Below are 19,995 nucleotides of genomic sequence, written 5' to 3' on the forward strand. Positions count from 1 at the left end.
CATTTTTTAAACTTCATGAATTCTTTTTGTGTTATAGTGGGTCGGCCCAAATTCTTGTCCGTGAGAGTAGCTGGTTATCCCGGCCGGGATTGTTGTATTCCCGGTGTGCCAAACAGGTCTAGGGTCGAAAATAGACTGGAATTATAAGTTTAGAGTGCCAATTTCCGGAATTCAAAGTTTAGTGTTTGATTTAGCTTTCGTCTACAACTTGGTTTATTTTGGACTTTTTCCTAGAGTAAGCCTATAAAGATATTGCCGGCCCAGGCCCTACGAAAAATCAGCCCAGGTTGTAGGCAGCCCAGACCAGGAAACCGATACATCCCCTTAACAAAAAAGGAAACGGATACATAGGCGAACCGTCTCGCGGACGGAACAAACCAAACGGACAAGAGAAGCGGAGCGAGGCATGGCGAGATTAACGAGAGCGAGGGGCCGCCGCCCGCGCCGCCGCGGCGCCTCGTTCTCGCCGCCTGTCCCCGTCTCGGCAGCTCCGCCGGCCGGGCGGTCCCCTACTCTAGTACCTCCCCGGTCCCCCACCCTCGCCCCACTCCGTGCCTTCCTCGCCTTCTCCGCCGCTATTCCCAGACAGGACCTCGTCGGCCTCTCCGCTGCGCCGCCGCGATGAAGCTGGAGCCCGGCATGTCGGCCCTCGTCACCGGCGGCGGCTCCGGCATTGGTAAGGACACACCTCCTTGCCAATGCCAGTCGCGTTCCGTTCTCTGTGGCCGGATTGGGCTTCACACCCTTGCCTATTACATGCCTCAAAAGTCACAATTAAATTGATTTGGTGTAGTGGAACAAGAGATTTCGCTAGATATATTGTACGGTCTAACTGTCCTTGTTTGTTCTTCAAGGGAAAGCGCTTTGCATTGCTCTTGCGCACAAGGGTCTATTTGTGACTGTCGTCGATTTCTCTGAAGAACACGGAGGACAAGTTGCGTCATTTGTTCAAAAGGGAAGCAGCCAGATTCATGGAGATTCTAAAGTTCCATCTGCTATGTTCATCAAGTGTGATGTTACTGATGCAGGTAAGTGGAAGCAGGTAGCAGCAATTAATTGGCCTGCTACAACATAACTTTTGATCCAAACTTATAGCTTGGCTATGTTGCTGTAATGAAAAAGGGTTCAGGCTGGCTTTTGCCCAACGCAGTTTGCTAGAAATTGGAGGCAACAGTTAACATAACATCACAACTGAAGTCATTAATGACATTACACTGGTAGATCATAATTAATGCCATCCAATAATTTGTTCAAGCGTCAAATGGCATTACACTGGTAGAGCGTAATTAATGTCATTCGATAATTTGTTCAAGCGTCAAAGGAAGTATAGCTCATTACTTCATTGACACAATGTTACAAACATAAGATTTGTTTCAAGCATCACATTTTTTTTTTTGCATACATTTGTTCCTGAATAAATTTGGCATCACATAATTTTTTAAATATAGATATTGCTTTCTTGTGCTCTCATGAAACCTCAATTTGCTTTCCAACAGGTCATTTTGTTATGGTGGATTTATTCTTTCATGGGCATTCTATCACTCGCCTTATGTTTTGAAACAGATTACTTGCCTTATGGTTTTGACGATTGACTGAAAGTGTAATTTTCCTTGCCCTCTATGTTGCCATGATCTTATGGTCACACTGATTTTATGTCTAGATGCTCTTGCTGCTGCTTTTGGGAAACATGTAAACTTGTATGGTGGATTAGATGTCTGCATCAACTGTGCTGGATTTGTCAACAAATCCTTAGTTTATGATGATACATCCAATGGAACCAAGACATGGAGGCGTGCTGTAAATGTGAACCTTGTTGCTGTTATTGATGGTACTCGCATTGCAGTAAGTCCACTGCTGACAATTTTTGAGTAAATTTTTCAAGTTAATTTAGTACTATTTATTAACTCAAACTATCTGTAGTAACAGAGTGCTGGTACTGTCCGCCATCTATTAACTTAGGTAGAGCATTATGGAGATGTGTATGGGCTACAATTTCTGTTGATGCGGTTGTTTAGGAGAAAAGAAAGTGTTGGATTTACCTCCCATGTTTTCATTACCGGAGGATGGAAGGCATAATACCTTTTTTGTCATCATATTGCATGTCGGGTTTCCTTGAGAGCAAGAGACAAGATATAACTTTGAACCAATGAAGATTAAACAATCAGGCTTGCATTATTCATGGAGTTTGAATTCTTTATTAGTGCAATATTTGAAAAGAAATATCAATTGCACGAATGGTTATTTGCAAACTACTTATGGTTCAAAGAGCAAGAGAAATATCACTCCCTGTAAATTGCACATGTACACTACTTATGGTTGGATTTGTTCGCTGCAGACTCAAATGATGCGTGCACAGAAGAAGCCTGGTGCCATAATAAATATTGGTTCAGTTGCTGGCTTATACCCTATGCACTATGAACCCATATATAGTGGGACAAAAGGTTGATCTCTCTTCGTTGTATTAAGAAATGTACTTAAAATGGTGACTTTGTTTGTAATGTGTAAGCTGTGATGTGGTGTGTTGACTCTCTTTTTGAAATTTAGTGAAGGTAAACGTAGGCTGGTATTGTAGTGACAGAAGGTATACACTCCTAAAAAATAGTAATCAAGGTGATTATAAGTCATCATGTCGTACTAAAATAAACATGCTATAAACTCCGGTATCAGGTCATCCTTGTAAAATCGATCTTGCTCTTTAGTGCAATTGTTTGAACTTACTTTTTTTTTTGCTGTATGTGTATCTTAGTTTTGTGCCTTCCTTTCTTGAACCAAGTTAACGAGTAAGTAATGATCAATGATATCCTTAGAATCTTCATCAGAAATGACCTCCCGAAAGAAATAAACTTCATTGGGGATGGGCTATTTTACTTTTATCTTCCACAACGCTCTACTAAATCAGCTTTGCAGAGCCCCTGTTAATCTGCTAAAAAAACTGGTGAACTATGTATATATACGATGTAGAAGTCGATAATCTTTTCAGCCATCTTAATATGCATGTATGAACATGGATATCTACACTATAAAGTGGACTGCAGAGAGTTGATGTACTCGTTTGCTTCTGTGTTAAAATGTAGCATTCCCTTTTTCAATTTTAAATTAGCTGCTTTAATATGTGTTTTCTTTCAGAGATTGCTAATTGGTTAAAAAAAGGTGTATGTGTTGTAGGCACTAGGCAGACTGAAATTGCTTTTGCAGTAAGTTAGACATATCATTTATTAACAGTCAAAACTTGTACATAAGTTCATGTTGGCTATGTAAAGTGCTCCGTGTTGACATCAGCTGCACTATTACTACAAACTAATTATGTGTTCCTTCTATATAATGTATGATCTATTTTATGCACAATATGACCTCAAACTTCATCTGCAGGTGGTGTGATTATGTTTACAAGATCACTTGCTCCATTAAAACGGCACGGCATTCGTGTCAATGTGATCTGCCCTGAGGTATTAATAATTTGCATGAGGCAAGAGAAATACTTAGCATTGTATCTGTGACATACTCACTTATTGACTCGCACTATTGTACTTACATTCAGACCTTGCCTATTTTTCTGTGCTACAGTTGTGAGCATATTTTTGACCGAGAGTGGTACTGTGCAGTGCATTGTATTTTCCATTGCATAAATTTGTGCGGATGGGAAAACTTAGATTGAATAGCCAGTGTGACTGCTCACTGTAAGGTCGTCGGCCAGAGCCATTTTATGGCCCTGACCAGGGCTCTTTTCGAATGACCCATGCACAATTAGAACCTTGTACAATTTTCGTTCTTTAGCCGAGTTAAATTTGAATGGTACATAGTTCAGTTTTTTAAAAGCAAACAGCATGACTGTGTGGACCAATTTTATTCACTGTTCCATCTGCGAAAACTAGCTGATGTTAGTGAGTTGATATCCACATTTCGTAGTTGATGACAGATGGAGCATATTTTAGATGCTGCAAGTCATGATAACTTTATATTTATCGTAAACATAGTAGCTTATTATTTTATTCTAACAAATATATTGGACTGGTGTATGCAGTTTGTCCAAACAAATATGGGAGAACAAGTAAACCGCGTATTAGTAGATGCGCTTGGTGGGTTTTTGAAGATGGAGGATGTTATTAATGGTACTGTGTTTCTCACATAGTTCAGTTAATCAAAAAATATATTTTTGCCTACATCTGGTGTCTCAGGATTACAGGTTACAGTTAGCCTTAGATAAGTTGAGACTGGGTGTTTTAATTGATGATGAAATCATGAAAATGAACATGGATGGTTGTGTTGTTTTTCCGTGTGAAACATGTGCATCCATTATTACAAACTATTAACTAAGTTTGGAAATAACTGACGTGTTCCTAGACTTGTAAAGTATATTGCTTGTGTTCCTGAACTAAAAAAATGCAGGTTTAATTGAATGCCAAATAGGTTTAACTCAAAGCATTGAGTTGTTAAATTACATATGTTTTATCTTTTATTATAATCAGTCCCTTGGCTATGCCAGCCCTATGTGCCAGGTCGGTACTAGGTACTGCTCTCCTGCCTTCACTACCTTTCTACAAGTGCAGTCCTCAAGTTCCTGCCTGAAGTAGCACTGTGCAAGCTTAGAGACCTACTAAACTATTTTGATATCTATGGACCTACTTATATATAGGTCTATATCTTTTGCCTATGATGCTCTAACTTTTTTCTCCATGTTATCTGAAGGGATATGATGTCTTCTGTTTGGATTAGGTGCATTTGAGCTTATAGAAGATGAGAGCAAGGCTGGTGCCTGCCTTTGGATATCTAAAAGGAGAGGCATGGTGTACTGGCCAACATCAGAGGAAGAAAAGAAGTATTTGGTGTATGCCACAAAGTCAAAAATGACAGTAACAAAGAATAGATTCCCCAGCATCCAGACACCTGAATTCTTCGAGAAGATGTAAGTAATCCTGCTATGTTCTATCCATATTTCTCTAAGGACTTGTCAAATATCCTCACAAAGAAACAGCAACGTGTCAGTATTACTCTATTTGTTCTTTTATCCATACCTAAAATGCTTAAAGTCACTACTCTGATCCCTTAAGCAGACAGTGAGCAAACTTTTGTTTGCACTTTTTTTGCAAAACTGCAGCTATGCATTGATGGGTATGATTTTATGAACGTCCTGACTTTTTTTGGGAGTTCAATTTTTTTTAAAGCTAAGGATGTTGAAACATAATCTTACATTATGTTGTATTTGTTTTTGGAGTTGCTCAATAATACCAAGTCGCTTGAAATTAATTTAGCATATGACAGGAGGAAATAATTTCCATAATATCCTTAGTCGATTTAGTCATTCGTAGTATTTTATTTGAGTTCATCTTGTCTATCTTTCTTTCACGGATTTTTTCCAAAGTCATTTGATTTTTTCCTCTACTGTTATTTCCATTGTAGTCAAAGTTTATTATAAAAATCAATATTATATTATATTAATTTTCTCTCTCTCATTGGTTCTTGGACCCAACACGTTCCTTACCTTGCTTGTTGTCGGTCTATCTCATTCGCGTATGTGCTAAAGCATCTCTCTATTCTCTTGTTTTTTTTTCTCTTTCTTCCTTTGCCTTTCTATTCCGGACAGCCAGCGCAGCAATTAGGCCCAAGGCCCATTCCAGCCAGGTGCAGCAGCCGCACAGTCCACCTGGCCAGCTGATCGAGCGAAGCGTCCTCCACCTCCCGCACGCACGTACGTACATAACAAAAACATCCATGGCTGCCGCCTCATCTACTTGTTGCCCCATCACTTCTAGGCCTCTTTACTCCTTATCATTAACACAAAAAAATTATGCCCCATCCAACCACGAATTCATGCAGACTAATTGTTCCACGCATGGTCTTAATCCCACGCAAGAAACTGACGCACCGAATGCCAGCCGTTGGCATTCATCACTTGATCTCCCTCTCCCGGCCATCATTCTTCGAACCACTCGTGTCACTATGTTCGTTGGTTTTTATAGAGGAGGTCCAGACGAACATAGTGATGTGAGTGGTTTGGAAAATAATGGCCGGGAGAGGGAGATCAAGTGATGAATGCCAACGGCTGGCATTCGATGAATCAGTTTTTTGCCTGGGATTAAGACCATTATGCGTGGAACAATTAGTTTGAATGAATTTGTGTTGGATGGGGCATAATTTTTGTGTTGTGTTGATGGCAAGGAGTAAAGAGGCCTAGAAGTGATGGCGCAAGGAGTAGATGAGGCGGCAGCCATGGACGTTTCTGTTATGTAAGTGCGTGCGGGAGGTGGAAGACGCTTCGCTCGATCAGCTGGCCGAGTGGGCTGTGCGGCTGCTGCACCTCGCTGGAATGGGCCTAATTGCTGCACTGGCTGTCCAGAGTAGAAAGGGAAAGGAAGAAAGAGAAAAAAACAAGAGAATAGAGAGACGCTTTGGTACATACGTGTCCAAGACCAATGAGAGAGAGAATCAATATAATATTAACTTTTAGAATATTTTTTTACTGCACTGGAAATAACAGTAGAGGAAAAAAACAAATGACTTTGTAAAAATTCCGTGAAAAAAGATAGACAAGATGAACTCAAATAAAATACTAAATCGACTCAGGATATTATGGAAATTATTTTCCTCCAAACGACTTGATATTGATTTGAGCAACTCCAAAAATAAATACAATATAATATAAGATTATGTTGCAACACCCTTAGCTTTTTTGTTTTAGAAAAAATTGAACTCCCAAAAAATTCAGGATATTTCATTTTATCAGATGCGCCGTCTCTCCCTACTGTTCCTGCTAAAAAAAAGATTTGCTGTCCCTTTACTGAATAATTTATCAGCCATTTTGCATCTTTAAAAAATCTTGGCCAGTTAACATACTTTAACATCTGTAGTAGAGAATATGCGAGTCCATTTCTTGGACATGATATGCATGCCAATTTCTTAAATCTTTATTATGCATCGCCTCCTACAGCTCCAAATTGTTAGTTGTATAATACTTTACATTTAGCTGTTTAATGTGCCCATTTTAGAAGGGGGGTTCTGTATATTTACCACACATTTACGTGCATAAACTTAGCTTATGGCCTCGTAGAAATACAAGTTGCATATTTTCTCACATGGTAGAGCCAAGAGTCTTCAGTTCAAGACCCGGTTTCGAAGAAATTGATCAGGGGAAAAGAAAAGAAACTGAAACCAATCTGGATGAGAGGAGAGCACGAGTTGTGCGTGCGGGGAAAAAAAAATCCAGATCTGATGTCATGTAAAGTTGCATGTACTGGTCTTCACCCAAAAGCGCAAGTTAATGAAGAAAGGTGGGCAATGCGCTTCATGTGGTCTTGTGTGCAGGATTAATTGATTGCACTTCAACATTTGCCTTCTGAACTTCGGTTGGTGGATTTCTTCACGAAGGTTCAGACTAGAGCACAACACTAGTACCTCTCCAAACACAATGTTCTTAATCCACCACCGCTTTTGTGTGTGTGTTGGGGGGGGGGGGGGTTTCATTGGTCTGAAAGTTATCTTATAGATGGTAGGTTAACTTCGTCAAAGCACAGCCCTGTCAGTTCTTACCATGGTAGAATGTTTGTATGGATATTGAAAATTGTGTCTGCTACTAATAGTGTCTGTCTTTTCATGATGGTTCTGTAGAACGGTTCACACGCTCAGCCATAATTTCCGCAATGCTACAAGAATTGATCGTGTGCGGCTGAGATTGCCCATGGAACCACATAGTGCTCTTGTTAAAATAATATACGCTGGTGTAAATGCTAGTGACGTAAGTCCTTTCATATATGTTTCAATTGCTTCTATTTTGATTTACTATTTCCGAACTGTCAGAAATGTTAGTGATTTGTTTCAGGTGAACTTCACTTCTGGCCGTTATTTCAGTGGTAATGCTAAAGAAGCTTCTGCACACCTTCCATTTGATGCTGGTTTCGAGGTAACTGATGGTCCCATATGTCCATTTTGAACTTAAAAGCATTTTCAATGTAGGAAGATGTTCTGTGAAAAAAAGTACACCATTCTTGTCATTTCCCCTGAGTGCTGTAATGACTCTGATTGTTTAATTGTGCCGGCATGAAAAGAACTTTCTAAGACAGCCGAGTTGTCAGCCTGTTGGTATGACATCCAACTACATGATGGCACAAACTATGGCTGACCCCGAAGGGCAAGGATAACGTGCTCACTCTTGATCGGCTAGGTGGGAAACAGTTACTCTTGGTGTAGAGTAAACCGAGAACATTGGCATGCCTATGCGACATGCCTCCATCAAACCAGCTTGCACCTCTAACGATTTGATATGGTGTTGCTGCATTAGTTCTTACATTCTTACAGGAGAATTTAATGTATCTTATCTATAAAAACCAATATACGCAGGCTGTGGGAATTGTTGCTTCTGTTGGAGATTCGGTGAGACATATCAAAGTTGGCACTGCTGTGGCCCTTATGACCTTTGGGGGCTATGCCGAATTTACAGTGGTACTGCAGTCTATGTATTTTTGTTGCAGAAGAAATTACCACCTAATCTGCGCCCTCTTTTGAATGAAATCATTTCTGACCTTTTGAATTTTTACTTTTCCATATACTTACCTCTGTCTTCAAAATTTCCTGCTAAAAGGTTCCAGCCAAACATCTTCTTCTGGTGCCAAGACCAGACCCCGAAGTAGTTGCTATGCTAACATCAGGATTGACTGCTTCAATTTCTCTTGAAAAGGTTATCTTGCTATGCAGTTACCACTTTTGTCATACACCATCTGTGTTTTTAGCTCTTATTTGATCACCAGAACTTAAGTTCACTTCTGGAATATAACTTCCCTCCTGGTCTGGTCTGGTCTGGGTTGTTTTCTGTTACCCTTTAGTCAGGTCAAATGACATCCGGACAAGTTATTTTAGTTACAGCTGCTGCTGGTGGGACAGGACAGTTTGCTGTTCAGGTCAGTTGATGGCATTTTTTATTTTATGCCATCGTTACTTTATTTTGTTTGATGCAATACTCAGTTGCTCGTCTACTTCATAGTTATCTAGGCGTTAAAACAGGATAGTAATGTTTTATCCACATTTCCCTTTAAGAACTTGCACAAGATAACTATTTCATACACTCGGAAAACATATAGTTTGTCTTTCATGATTAGCTAGCACTGCCACTGGAGCATGTTTTGGCCCCTTGCATGTGCTTTTCTTGCATTGAATACGATATTTCTAGGACATGGGCAAGTCATCATCTGTGATTTTTTTTTGCTCTATGTGCTATATGTTTTGTTACCCTGATCCATGTCTGTATGTTCTGATATTTTCTCCGTCACTTCACTAGCTCGCTAAACTAGCTGGCAACAAGGTTATTGCCACATGTGGTGGCGGGAATAAAGCTGCACTTCTGGCTTCATTAGGGGTTGATCGAGTCATCAACTACCAACATGAAAAGATAAAAGATGTATGCCTTCTTCCAGTTTTAATTTTCATACTTCTACCGCTTTGCATGCAAATGATGCAATTTTGCTGTCATGTGTGGTTGTGTGTTGTGCTCATATTGGTAGCATCTTCTTTTTTTATCTTTGTACTTTGACAGTATGTTCAAAATATATTGTCTAGTTCATTATATCCTCCTATTGGGAGGCTGTGTCCTATCTCTACTTATAATGCAGAATGTGTGTTGGGAATGCTTGAATTACATGTATGATCTAATGTCTCTCTGGAGAATGTTTACTATAATAGTAGTGTCTCCGAAATGATTAGTTTGAACTTACTCCCTCTGTAAACAAATATACGATGTTTTAGGTCATAATTATAATTTACTACACTAATCCTTTATTTATTCTTCTTGATAATTTTAGCAATTGTTTCCTGACTGAAAAAATTAGGTAATAATGAGTGTTTCGTTCCAGGTTCTGAAAAAGGAGTTTCCAAGAGGTGCAGATATAGTTTATGAATCTGTAGGCGCTGAAATGTTTGACTTGTGTTTGAATGCACTTGCTGTCCGTGGACGCCTCATTGTAATTGGTATGATCTCTCAGGTATGTATATTTTTGACATTCTCTGAACCTGCAGTTACCTATTTAACACTCTGAATGCCAACTTCAGAGAGGGAATAGGTTATGTTTCATTTGTTCCATGCTTCACCAAGGAGAATATTTGCCTACCCAAACTTGTTTGGGACTAAAAGGCTTTGTTGTTGTTGTTCACCAAAGAGAATATTTCATAGATTTTATAACAAATGAGCAGTTGAGTAGCGGTTTGCATAAACTCATCAGTGAAGTAGCTGAAGTGCCGCAACAAACTGAATGTTGAAATCAATCGATTATGCATCTGCATCAACAGTTGGGAACGTGTTGATCTATTATGATTATGTTGATACATACCTAATATATCGTTGTTAATTATCCTTTTTCTCCTTGTACTTAGTTTTGATAGGAACTTGCAGTTTGTTTGTACTGTATTGATATAAGTGTACTGAGAAGAGTAACTGATGTTTTCAGTATCAAGGAAAGGATGGATGGATGCCACGGAATTACTATGGATTGTGTGAGAAGATTCTTGGAAAGAGCCAAACTGTGGTATGTGTATGCAGTAGAACACTGGAACTACTCAGTTTGCATGCACTGCAATATATTTGCTGCTTAATAATTTGGTCATGAGGAAATCAAGCAAGTGCAATATTACTGAAGTTAAAGCTGAACGAACCACAACACTGGTAAAAATATTGTTTTCCACTGGACACATTTGATCCGAAGATAACATGAGTTCGTTTGTTCCTTTCTGGTTAGCACAGCAACAGATGCAGCAACCTCATTCAACTTTCTGTGACTATACCACTCCCACCTGCTCAAAATTACATGTGTGGTCACAAACTATATGTGGGCAGACATTGAGTCATACATATAGAAATCTGCATCCAACATGTAGTTCTTCTGTAGTGTACTCAAAACTATGAGCTCTTAATTTCCTTTACGATCTCAGGCTGGATTTTTCCTGATTCAATATGCCGATCTGTGGCAAAAACACCTTGACAAGCTTTTCGATCTGCATGCGTCTGGGAAGTTAAAGGTATGTGTTCTCTGTCTGTGATGGCAGTCCGCCAAATGTCAGTAACCAGACAGATATCTCTCGATTGAATAATTCAAGTAGGACCTGCATTAGGTAACAGGGCAGAAACCTCAGCAAGCCACGCAAAGCAGAGCCTGATAAATAAATACGTTTCGCGGTAATACTATGTTAAGCAATGAAAAAGGTGCATACGCAGCATTCCAGTCTCCCAGGTTGCCTACTTTTAACCAGAATGCTGATGCTTCGTACTTTCCAGCTGTTAACTGAATTAATATTAGTTGTTGCCCCTCCATTTTCACTACTCTTGTTTTTCTCTCGTTCTAACTTACTTTGCTGCTCACGGCATGCAACAGGTTTCCCTTGACCCCAAGAAGTTCGTAGGTGTTGCTTCTGTGGCAGACGCAGTAGAACATCTCCATTCTGGCAGGAGCGTTGGCAAGGTACCGCCGTTGCCATGATATAAACCCATAACTACAGGAATGCCTTTCTTGGCAGTTGTATTTCACCTTACATTTTTTTCTTCTTAATTTGGGACTTGTTCAGGTGGTTGTCTGCATGGATCCAGCATACAGTCAGACCCTGGCTAAGCTATAGTCTACACATATATGAGCTGCAATATCAAGATCTCAGAGTATGATACCTACAGAAAATGCAGAGTGATCTGCGATAAATGTGTAGGTTACAAGCCTTGAGGTTCTTCCAACTATTTTCATGTCTATCTGGCGAACCATATACCACTATATTTCTCAGCGCCACAGTGCTGTTATATATGAGCATGTTTGTTCGTAGCAATATACTTGTAGCACGATGTGAGTAAATGAAAGAGCAATCAAGTTGAGATCCGCTACATTAACTGGTCCGGGCGATCATATTCTATTTGAATAAAGTGTTATGTTCGATGGTGTAATGTTGGCAACTTGGCATGCATGTTTCTGCATGATAGCTTAGCACGTGTAGAGCGTAATAAAATGGCGAGTGATAGGCGCCGGTGCGCCGGCCGAAATTTCGGCCGGTCGCACCGCAGCCGTATGTTTTGCTTTTATTAATAGCTGCTGGATACCTTTCCGCAACTGCTTCGCTAGATAAAATAGAAACAAAGAAACCATGGCGCCTGTTCATCCTGAGGCAGCCCGTGATCCTCCAGCTCGCCCGCCGTCCATGTTGGCGCCGACCGTCGCCCCCGACCGCCGCTCTCATCACCGGTGGTCGCCCTCGTCGCCGCCGACCGCCGCCCTCATCGCCGGTGGTTGCCCTCGTCGCCGTCGGCCGCCGCCCTCCCCCCCTCGTTCAAAAAAAAAAAATCGCTCCATGGAGCTTGTACCATGAATCCTCACCGGCTCCAGCATGAAAAACTTCGTTTGCGACCTCACAGCTACCATCGCCGTCCTTGTCCCCGGACAGCTGCTCGTCGTCGCAGCATCTGCCGGCCCATCGCCGCAGCATAGTGCTTATTTGCACCATTGCAGCTTCTGCCCCTATCCTACAGTGCTTGTATCAATTTGTGTAGCTGGTTGTACCATTTTTCATCCATCATTGTAGCATCTTCGTTGCTCGTCCTTCCATCTTGTACCAGTACTGCTGCCGGTTGTAGCATTTCACTGTATGTTTGTAGCAAAGCATGATGCTGCTTGTAGCAAAAATCAAAACATCGTTGTAAGATGCAGCAAATCACGATGGTGGTTGTAGCTAGACGGGACGCTGGTGGTAGCAATTTTCAATGTCGGTTGTAGCATGTAGCACAAATCCGCGACGTCCGTCCTCACCAAATGTTGCTTGGAGCAGCGCCGCCCGTCTTCGTCGCCCGCGGTCACCACGCTCAACAGCCTCGGCTGTAGCAAAAAATGGAGCCGGACGTAGCAATAAATGAAGTCCGTTGTAGCAAAAAATAAGTCGCTGTGCGCGGTCACCATGCTCGCCCTCCTCGGTTTGTAGCAAAAAAGAAGCCGGTTGTAGCAAAAGATAGAGCCGGTTGTAGCAAAAACGCGGTCGGGAGGTGGACGAAGTAGCTTGAGGTCATGGAGTAGCTCACGGTGGTCTCAGTCAAATGGCTGGAGGTGGTATTTGGACTAGCTTGTGGCGGTGCCATGAGAGCCTGCTCGATGGAGTTCAGAAGAAAGGGAAGGGAGAAGATAGCGTTTGACGTCAGGTGAAGAAAACGATTGGAGGAGGCGCCTCGCGAGTGGCGTGCGACCGGCCCAGCGTTTCGGCCGGCGCACCTACGTAAAACGTTTCGCTAATAAAATACTTGGGAAACTAGGAATATTTCCTGACTATGTGGACACAAAGATACACGTGGCATCATAGCCCTGACATCTGATGTTTTAAAACGAAATGTTCTTTTGTACAGTTCACAAAATGCTATGTTTTTTTATCGTCTGAGAGCAAGTACAATATGGTAGTGTAAGCTATAATGATTCGAAAATACACAGAGCAAGTACAATACGGTAATGTAAGCTATAGTGATTCGAAAATACACAGGTGAACATGGTTCCACGCGCATCCAGGTGAATACTAAATTTAAAACAAACACTAGAAAAATTCAAAACAATCTGAAAATTTTGGATTATCAAACTGGTCGATCATTCTACTCATGCGTGAAGTTTTCTAATACTTGTGGGCATCCTTAGTGAAGAAAATACAATCAGGTCCTTACTATTCAGCAAACAATGGTTTCTAATATAGAATCGATTTTGTTATTTTTGTCTAGAATATTATGGATGTCATTTTTTCATGAAACTTCGTATGTGAGTATATGAGTCAACTATGTATGTTACAAAAGATATTCAGATTTTTTTAGTATTTTTCTGAATTTACTATTCATAAACGATGCATGTGGAACCATGTCCACCAAATTCCTGCCCATAATCAGATCTTGCGCTTCGGCTGTCGCCCCATCCGCATCCTGAGCGCTGCGTTCGCTAGTTCTTTTTTTTGTGCAACAGGTACGTATGAATTGCTCGCTCACGCTCGTGCTATCGATCCCGATTTCCCCGTTCCAATTTGGTCGATGCTAGGCGCCGGCGCACCGGCCGAACAGTTTCGGCCGGTCCAGCCCTAGCCGTTCGATGCGCGCAATTAGGAGCCGTTCGATCCCCCGCGTTGACTTCCCTTCTCCTTCTTCCTCTCTTCTCCCGGCCGCCGGCCGTCACCCCGTCACCTGGACCTCCTCTCTCCACCCCCTCCCCCGCTACTGGATGCCGCACTCGCCACCGGTCGCCGCGCTCACCGCCGGTCTCCGCCGTCTTCTCTCATGTTTCTCGTCGGGATCCACATGCAGCAAAAACTTTGCCCGTGGGTTGCAGCTCCCCTCGCTGGTGATGGCCGCGGCTCCGGCAACGCCAGTTGCCGGTTGCAGCTCCGGCAGCTTGCAGCCCCGCGCCTCGCCGCTCGCAGTCCAGCGCCCCCGTCGGACCCCCTGATTAAAGGTTGTAGCAAAATTCATCAACGGTGGCAGCAAAAAACACCGCCGGTTGAAGCTTTTTTCCAACTGTTGATTCCGGTTGTAGCAAAACTCGACGCCGATGGTAGCACGGCAAAATGTAGCTTGTAGCAAAACTGGACGCCGGTTGCAGCTCCTGGTCGTAGGTTGCAGCTATCTACTGTCGCCGGCCACAAGTTTGCCGTCTTTGGTTGCAACAGGTCAGTCCGATAGTTGTAGCTTTTTTATTGCCGGTCGTACCTTTTCGTGGCGTGGGTTGCAACTTTTCTGATCTCCTAGTTGCAGTTGTTTGTCGTCATCGGCCAAACTACACCGTCGAAAGATTGTAGCAAATAAAGACGCCGGATGTAGCAAAAAAATGATATAGTTGTAGCAAAAACCAGCTGTGTTTCCAACTCACTTATCGGTTGCAACAAAAAACAGTTGTGGTTCCAGCTTTGAATTTCGCCGGTTGAAGTAAAACAAAATGATGGCTCCAGCATCGTTGTCCACTCGTTGGCGTCACAACCTTCACCGTGGTCGTCCATGGAGGCTCGTCGGCATGGCTCGGCATGGTGCCCCCGGCGCGGTCCCAGCACCTCTGTCGCGGCGCCCCGATACGGTCCCGTTACCTCCGTCGCGGGAGCATCTATGCACCACGGAGCATGCGAAGAAGCCCAAAAATACAGTAGGGGATGGGCCGGGGGCGCAAAGGGGGAGGTGGGAGAGAGGTTGTTGGTCAGCGGAGGCGGGGCGAGGCGTGCGCGGCCTCGCGAGCTCACCTGGCGGTGGTGGTTCGCCGGGGAGTGAGAAGAAAGAAAGAAGGATCTGGGAGAGGGCGTAGGACACAGATTTGCTTCGATCCAACGCGTCGTGTGCGTCCGGCGCAACGGTTCGGCCGGCACACCGGGTGTAAACATTTCCCTTCCAATTTTCTTCGCACGATCTTGTTGGGTAGTTTCCTTTTTTTTGCACAACCCGATGCGACTTGATCGCTAGTTTTCCTCCCTATTTTTTTGGAACAAATCGATCCCGTGACCTGATTCGTACGTCACATCAGATTTTTTGATCGCTGGTTATTTTTCCCTTCAGATTTTCATCTGCGAAATTCAAGAAAAAAAGTCAAATTTTATGTGGGAAGAGGGATTCGATCCCTAGCCATCATGATAGCAAATATTTATCTTTACCTAATAATAAAGCAAAGTGGGTTTCTTTCGTCCGTCATGGCATTTTTCAGAAAAGTCCCTCTATTTCAGAGAATTCAACCCTCAGTCTTGTTTTAAGTTAAAACAAATCGTTATTTTCGTATTTTACACAAAACCCATGTCTTTTCTTGAAATCAACCCGCCGTCCGGATTTAAGTCAAATCCGAACCGTTATTTTACATTTTTTGAACCCCCCTAATGTTTTAGGTAATTCATCCGTGGATCATATTTAAGTCAAACAAATGCTTTTTAAAATCATCCATATCTTTTAAACCGTAACTTTGATTTAAACATGTTATATATGAAATTTGATTAGAAAAATATTTAGAATATGAATATGAGATTATTTTTACCTGTTAAGTATTTTTAAATATTATTTTGGAATATAGTTGAGTCAAACCAAATGATTTTCTAAATTATCTGTATCTTTTAAACCGTAACTTTGATTTTAACATATTATATATGAAATTTTATTAGAAAAAAGTGTGGAATCTAAATATGATGCTAATTTTACCTATTAAATATTTTTAAAATATTGTTATGGAAGCAAACTTATAATTTATAGCGCAAGATTCGTTTTTTTCATACCGGCGGCGATCCAGATTGCAAATAAACACCGCACAATAACCATATACGGAAAAGGAAACATCGATAACTCCACACGCATACCTCAGAAAAATGTCGCAGGGGAAAACAACAGATTTCTCATCGCGAGAGTGAGAGAAAGCGAGCGAGCGTGAGAGAGAGAGAGAGAGGAAGAGAGAGAGGGAGAGGGAGGAGAGAGGGAGAGAGAGACGCCTTAGGATTAACCATATTTAACACACATTTTTTGTTGTTTTGTGTGAACACCGAGGCCATCACCGGCGAGGGTGAGAAGAAGGATAAGCGGCAACACAAATATGATGCATCGCAAAAATAAAAGAGATGGACCTATTGTGGTCTTGAGTGATAGTTATTGATTTAAGAGCGTGTGTTATGTTTTCTCTTCCATTGCAACGCACGGGCTCTTCTGCTAGTAAACCTCATCCTAATAGCCAACACCCCTCTATTAATTTCCTACACTTTGAAAATGGCACGATGCTATTTAACCATCGAAAATCTTATTTGGTGCATCATTTTACTTTTGAAACGAAATCGAACATATCCCTCGCCGTTTGTTTTTGAGTCACGCGACGTGAACGTCGTTCCTTCTGTCACCTGTCAGTTTACGCCGGTGCACAAACTATGGTAATCATGGTAATTTACACAAGTTGACCTGATAACTTATGTACCTTTTTTGCATAGTAATACGTATCTCATTCATATCATAAAGAATTAAATACAAGTCACGTAAGAACGGACATGACAAAACCGAAAAGATAGCAGAACATCTCCGAACTTGACACAATGCTCGTCACCTGCCTTCAGCACCACCACGACATCCATCGAAGAAAAGAATAACAGATCAACTCCTCACCCGAGCTCGACGCAGCTCCATTGCTGACATGCAGCTTTGCGGACCTTCAAGGTGGCTCATCAAAAGTGAAGTCATTGCCGTTGAACGAATCAGACCGGGACAACACCCCGGACACGTCATCGAACTTCAGATCTGGCACCCTACCACGTAAGACGCAGAAGGAGGAAACCATACCTTCCATTCACGAACCATGAACCCAGCACACGTTCCATCTTCCAGATGTCGTCGATACAGACCACAATCTGCATCCGCTCCGGGACTATCTCCCAAGCTCCGCGCCGACGCTGGAGCAAACGTCGTTGCAACGGCGGAGCCCGAGGACACAGGTCCACCACGAGGATGCGCCGCCGCCACGCCATCCTTGCTTGAACCGACTGATTTCCAAATCCATCCCCAACCATAGGATCGATGGCCTCGTCAAGGAAGGATCCGAAGAATCTTTATTCAGCGTCGTCATCGTCGCCGCCGAAGCCAAAATGATGAACAACCTAAGAATCTAGTTTACAAGGAAGTAAAAACAATTCACACGTGTGGATCCGGCGACCCCCCTACCACCGACAACTGGGGTCGCCGGCGAATGGGAGTCGTCGAAGGACGGCGCTGAAAGAGGGCCTCTCCTGGCGGCGGCTAGGGTTCCAGCCGCCAGGGAGAGAAAAATGATCAGAGACGACCTCAAACATGAAAGTAGAAGTAGAAGTGATAACTTACGTACCCTTACCATGGTAACTTTGAACTGGGGGGAAAGTAGTTGAAACATACCCCGGTAACTTCCGTATAAATTTGCTTACGCACTGCATACCTGATAACTCACGTACAAGCATCATGGAAATTCTGGAAGATCATCAAAGATTCTTTGTTGTTAAAATATAAGATCCGATAAATTACACGCCAACACCGTGGTAACCTTTCTTTAACATGAAAAAATTAATACAATATACCCCCAGTTTTTTCTGTGTGAATAACAAGGTTTCAATCGCACAGCCCCTTACGCCAGCTCAGCCCACGTCCAGATCGGGATTGAAAACGTAATTGACTAAAGTGTGACTCGAATATACTACCCTACAATGTAGCATCAGTGTATTAACCAACTGGCCCTGCCTTGATTGTTGTCTAATAAGTAGAAATATGACAACTAACCTTTATTTCACTTTCATATGAGCCAAAAAAGCATTTTTCTTTTTGTTTTTTTGGATTTCTCAAGTTGTCTTGTAGTCTCCCATATACCAACGGGTTGTATACCTTGCCCATGTATCCTCATTGTAAATATCATGGCAACTTCACATTAGGGATTTTTTGGGTTGAAACATTCCCCGGTAAGTTCTGTGCAAATGGCATGATAATTTGTGAACCGGGACCCGATAACTTACGTATAAATGTCATGGTAACTTCGACCGGGGGTGAAAAAATTATTGAAACATCTCCCCGATAATTTGTGTGTAAACAACACGGTAATTTCTGCATGGCAACCCTGATAACTTAGGCACAAACACCAGGCTAACTTTGACCTCAAGGGAAAAAGTTGTCAAAAATATACCCCGATAACTTCTGTATAAACATCATGGTAATAATGCATCATATACATGATAACTTGGACCCCAAGGAAAAATTGTTGAAAAATATAACCTCGATAATGGTTGCGTGAATATCATGGTAATAGAAGCAATGCATACCTGATACTTAGGTGAACCCGTTGAGGGGGGGGGGGGGTTGTTGGAAAACACATTCCCGATACTTTGTGTGCATACATGGTATTATACACACAATAAAGTTGATAACCCACTACAAACACCATGGTAACTTTTGACCCTGTGATAAAAGTTTGTTGAAAACATACCCTGATAACTTGTGTGTAAATAACATGGTAATATACATACAACAGAGCTGATAACTTACTTAATCCAGATGTGGTAACTTTTTGACCAGGGAAAAATGTTCTTAAAAAATACCTCCCAATAACTCATGTGTAAACAACATGATAATACACGCACATGAGAGTTGATAACTCATATACAAATATCGCGGTAATTGCTTAATCGAGGGAATGAAAATTGTTGTAAAACATACCCCGATAACTTTTGTGCAACAAGATAATATACACAACAAAGGTGATAACTCACTGCAAACATCATAATCACTTTTTGACTCTAGGATAAAAGTTTGTTGAAAACATACCCCGAAAACTTGTGTGTAAATGAGACGGTAACTTATGTATGATAGACGTGATAACTTACCTAGCCCAGACGTGGTAACTTTTGGTCCGAATTTTTTTATCAGAACATATCAACATGAGATCTAGTTTCGAAGATCTCGTCGAGATGATTTTTTTTGTGAACATGGTTTTTTAATCAAAGCGACGGTTTGAGCTACAAAACATTTTGAAGTTTGAAAAAAGAAAGAATCTAGGATGACATCAGCTTTTTGTCCTTTAGTGCATATATGCATGTAATTAGAGGGAGGAGTGCATGTGAAAGAAAAATTAGTCATTCTAATGCATGCATGTATATAATTAGAGCGAAGTAAGCATCGTTCTTGCCTATTGCTAAAATCTGAATGTTTGGTAGTTATAAAAGTCCATGATTTAAATATAATATTTGTGCTAAGTTGAAAAAGAGAGAAGAGGAGCAGGTTGCAGCATGAGCTTAAAAAACTTTATGAGAGAAGCGGGTGGGCCAAACAATGATAAAGTAGTTAATGTTTATATCTAACTATTATATAAGTTAGCTTTTAGGTTGGTTAAAGATGATATGACAACTAGATACAACCAGTAGTTGGCTCTACTAACAACATCAGTAACTAGGCTCCTCAAATGCCCTAAGCTCGCACCCATGACACAGTTGGTGGTTGTCAAAAAATCCTAATCTAGTCGGCCCATATCTGGGGTGTATATGGGGAGCCTCGGACACGCGGGCACGTTTACCTCT

At 41.8% G+C, this 19,995-nt stretch overlaps 1 protein-coding gene across 4 annotated transcripts; it reads left to right on the forward strand.

The window, feature by feature from the left end:
• Positions 1-369: 369 nt before the first annotated feature.
• On the forward strand, positions 370-11,894 carry LOC123103980 (prostaglandin reductase-3). Of its 4 annotated transcripts, none has more exons than XR_006450051.1 (18): positions 370-676; positions 855-1,028; positions 1,661-1,842; positions 2,336-2,441; positions 3,370-3,446; positions 4,022-4,109; positions 4,714-4,903; positions 7,603-7,729; positions 7,814-7,894; positions 8,332-8,433; positions 8,573-8,668; positions 8,814-8,888; positions 9,266-9,385; positions 9,837-9,965; positions 10,428-10,642; positions 10,909-10,995; positions 11,349-11,435; positions 11,539-11,894. XR_006450051.1 is itself a non-coding variant. In XM_044525689.1 (18 exons), the coding sequence occupies exons 1-18, from the start codon at positions 622-624 to the stop codon at positions 11,587-11,589; spliced, it is 1,905 nt and encodes a 634-aa protein (XP_044381624.1). In that variant the 5' UTR covers positions 370-621; the 3' UTR covers positions 11,590-11,894. The 4 variants fall into 4 exon arrangements, 2 of the variants coding, with proteins under 2 accessions (XP_044381624.1, XP_044381625.1); XR_006450050.1 differs by having other exon boundaries at positions 10,428-10,505; positions 10,909-11,207; positions 11,539-11,591; XM_044525689.1 differs by having other exon boundaries at positions 10,428-10,505.
• Positions 11,895-19,995: the final 8,101 nt, after the last annotated feature.

The sequence above is a fragment of the Triticum aestivum genome, chromosome 5A (assembly GCF_018294505.1).
Source record: "Triticum aestivum cultivar Chinese Spring chromosome 5A, IWGSC CS RefSeq v2.1, whole genome shotgun sequence".
NCBI lineage: Eukaryota > Viridiplantae > Streptophyta > Magnoliopsida > Poales > Poaceae > Triticum > Triticum aestivum.

Bases quoted from the DNA above. Each gene is read 5' to 3' on its own strand.
- LOC123103980 (XM_044525689.1), top strand. From the start codon at position 622: ATGAAGCTGGAGCCCGGCATGTCGGCCCTCGTCACCGGCGGCGGCTCC. The intron at 4,110-4,713 runs GTACTGTGTTTC...TGTTTGGATTAG, and splicing joins GATGGAGGATGTTATTAATG to GTGCATTTGAGCTTATAGAA. The intron at 7,730-7,813 runs GTAAGTCCTTTC...GATTTGTTTCAG, and splicing joins CTGGTGTAAATGCTAGTGAC to GTGAACTTCACTTCTGGCCG.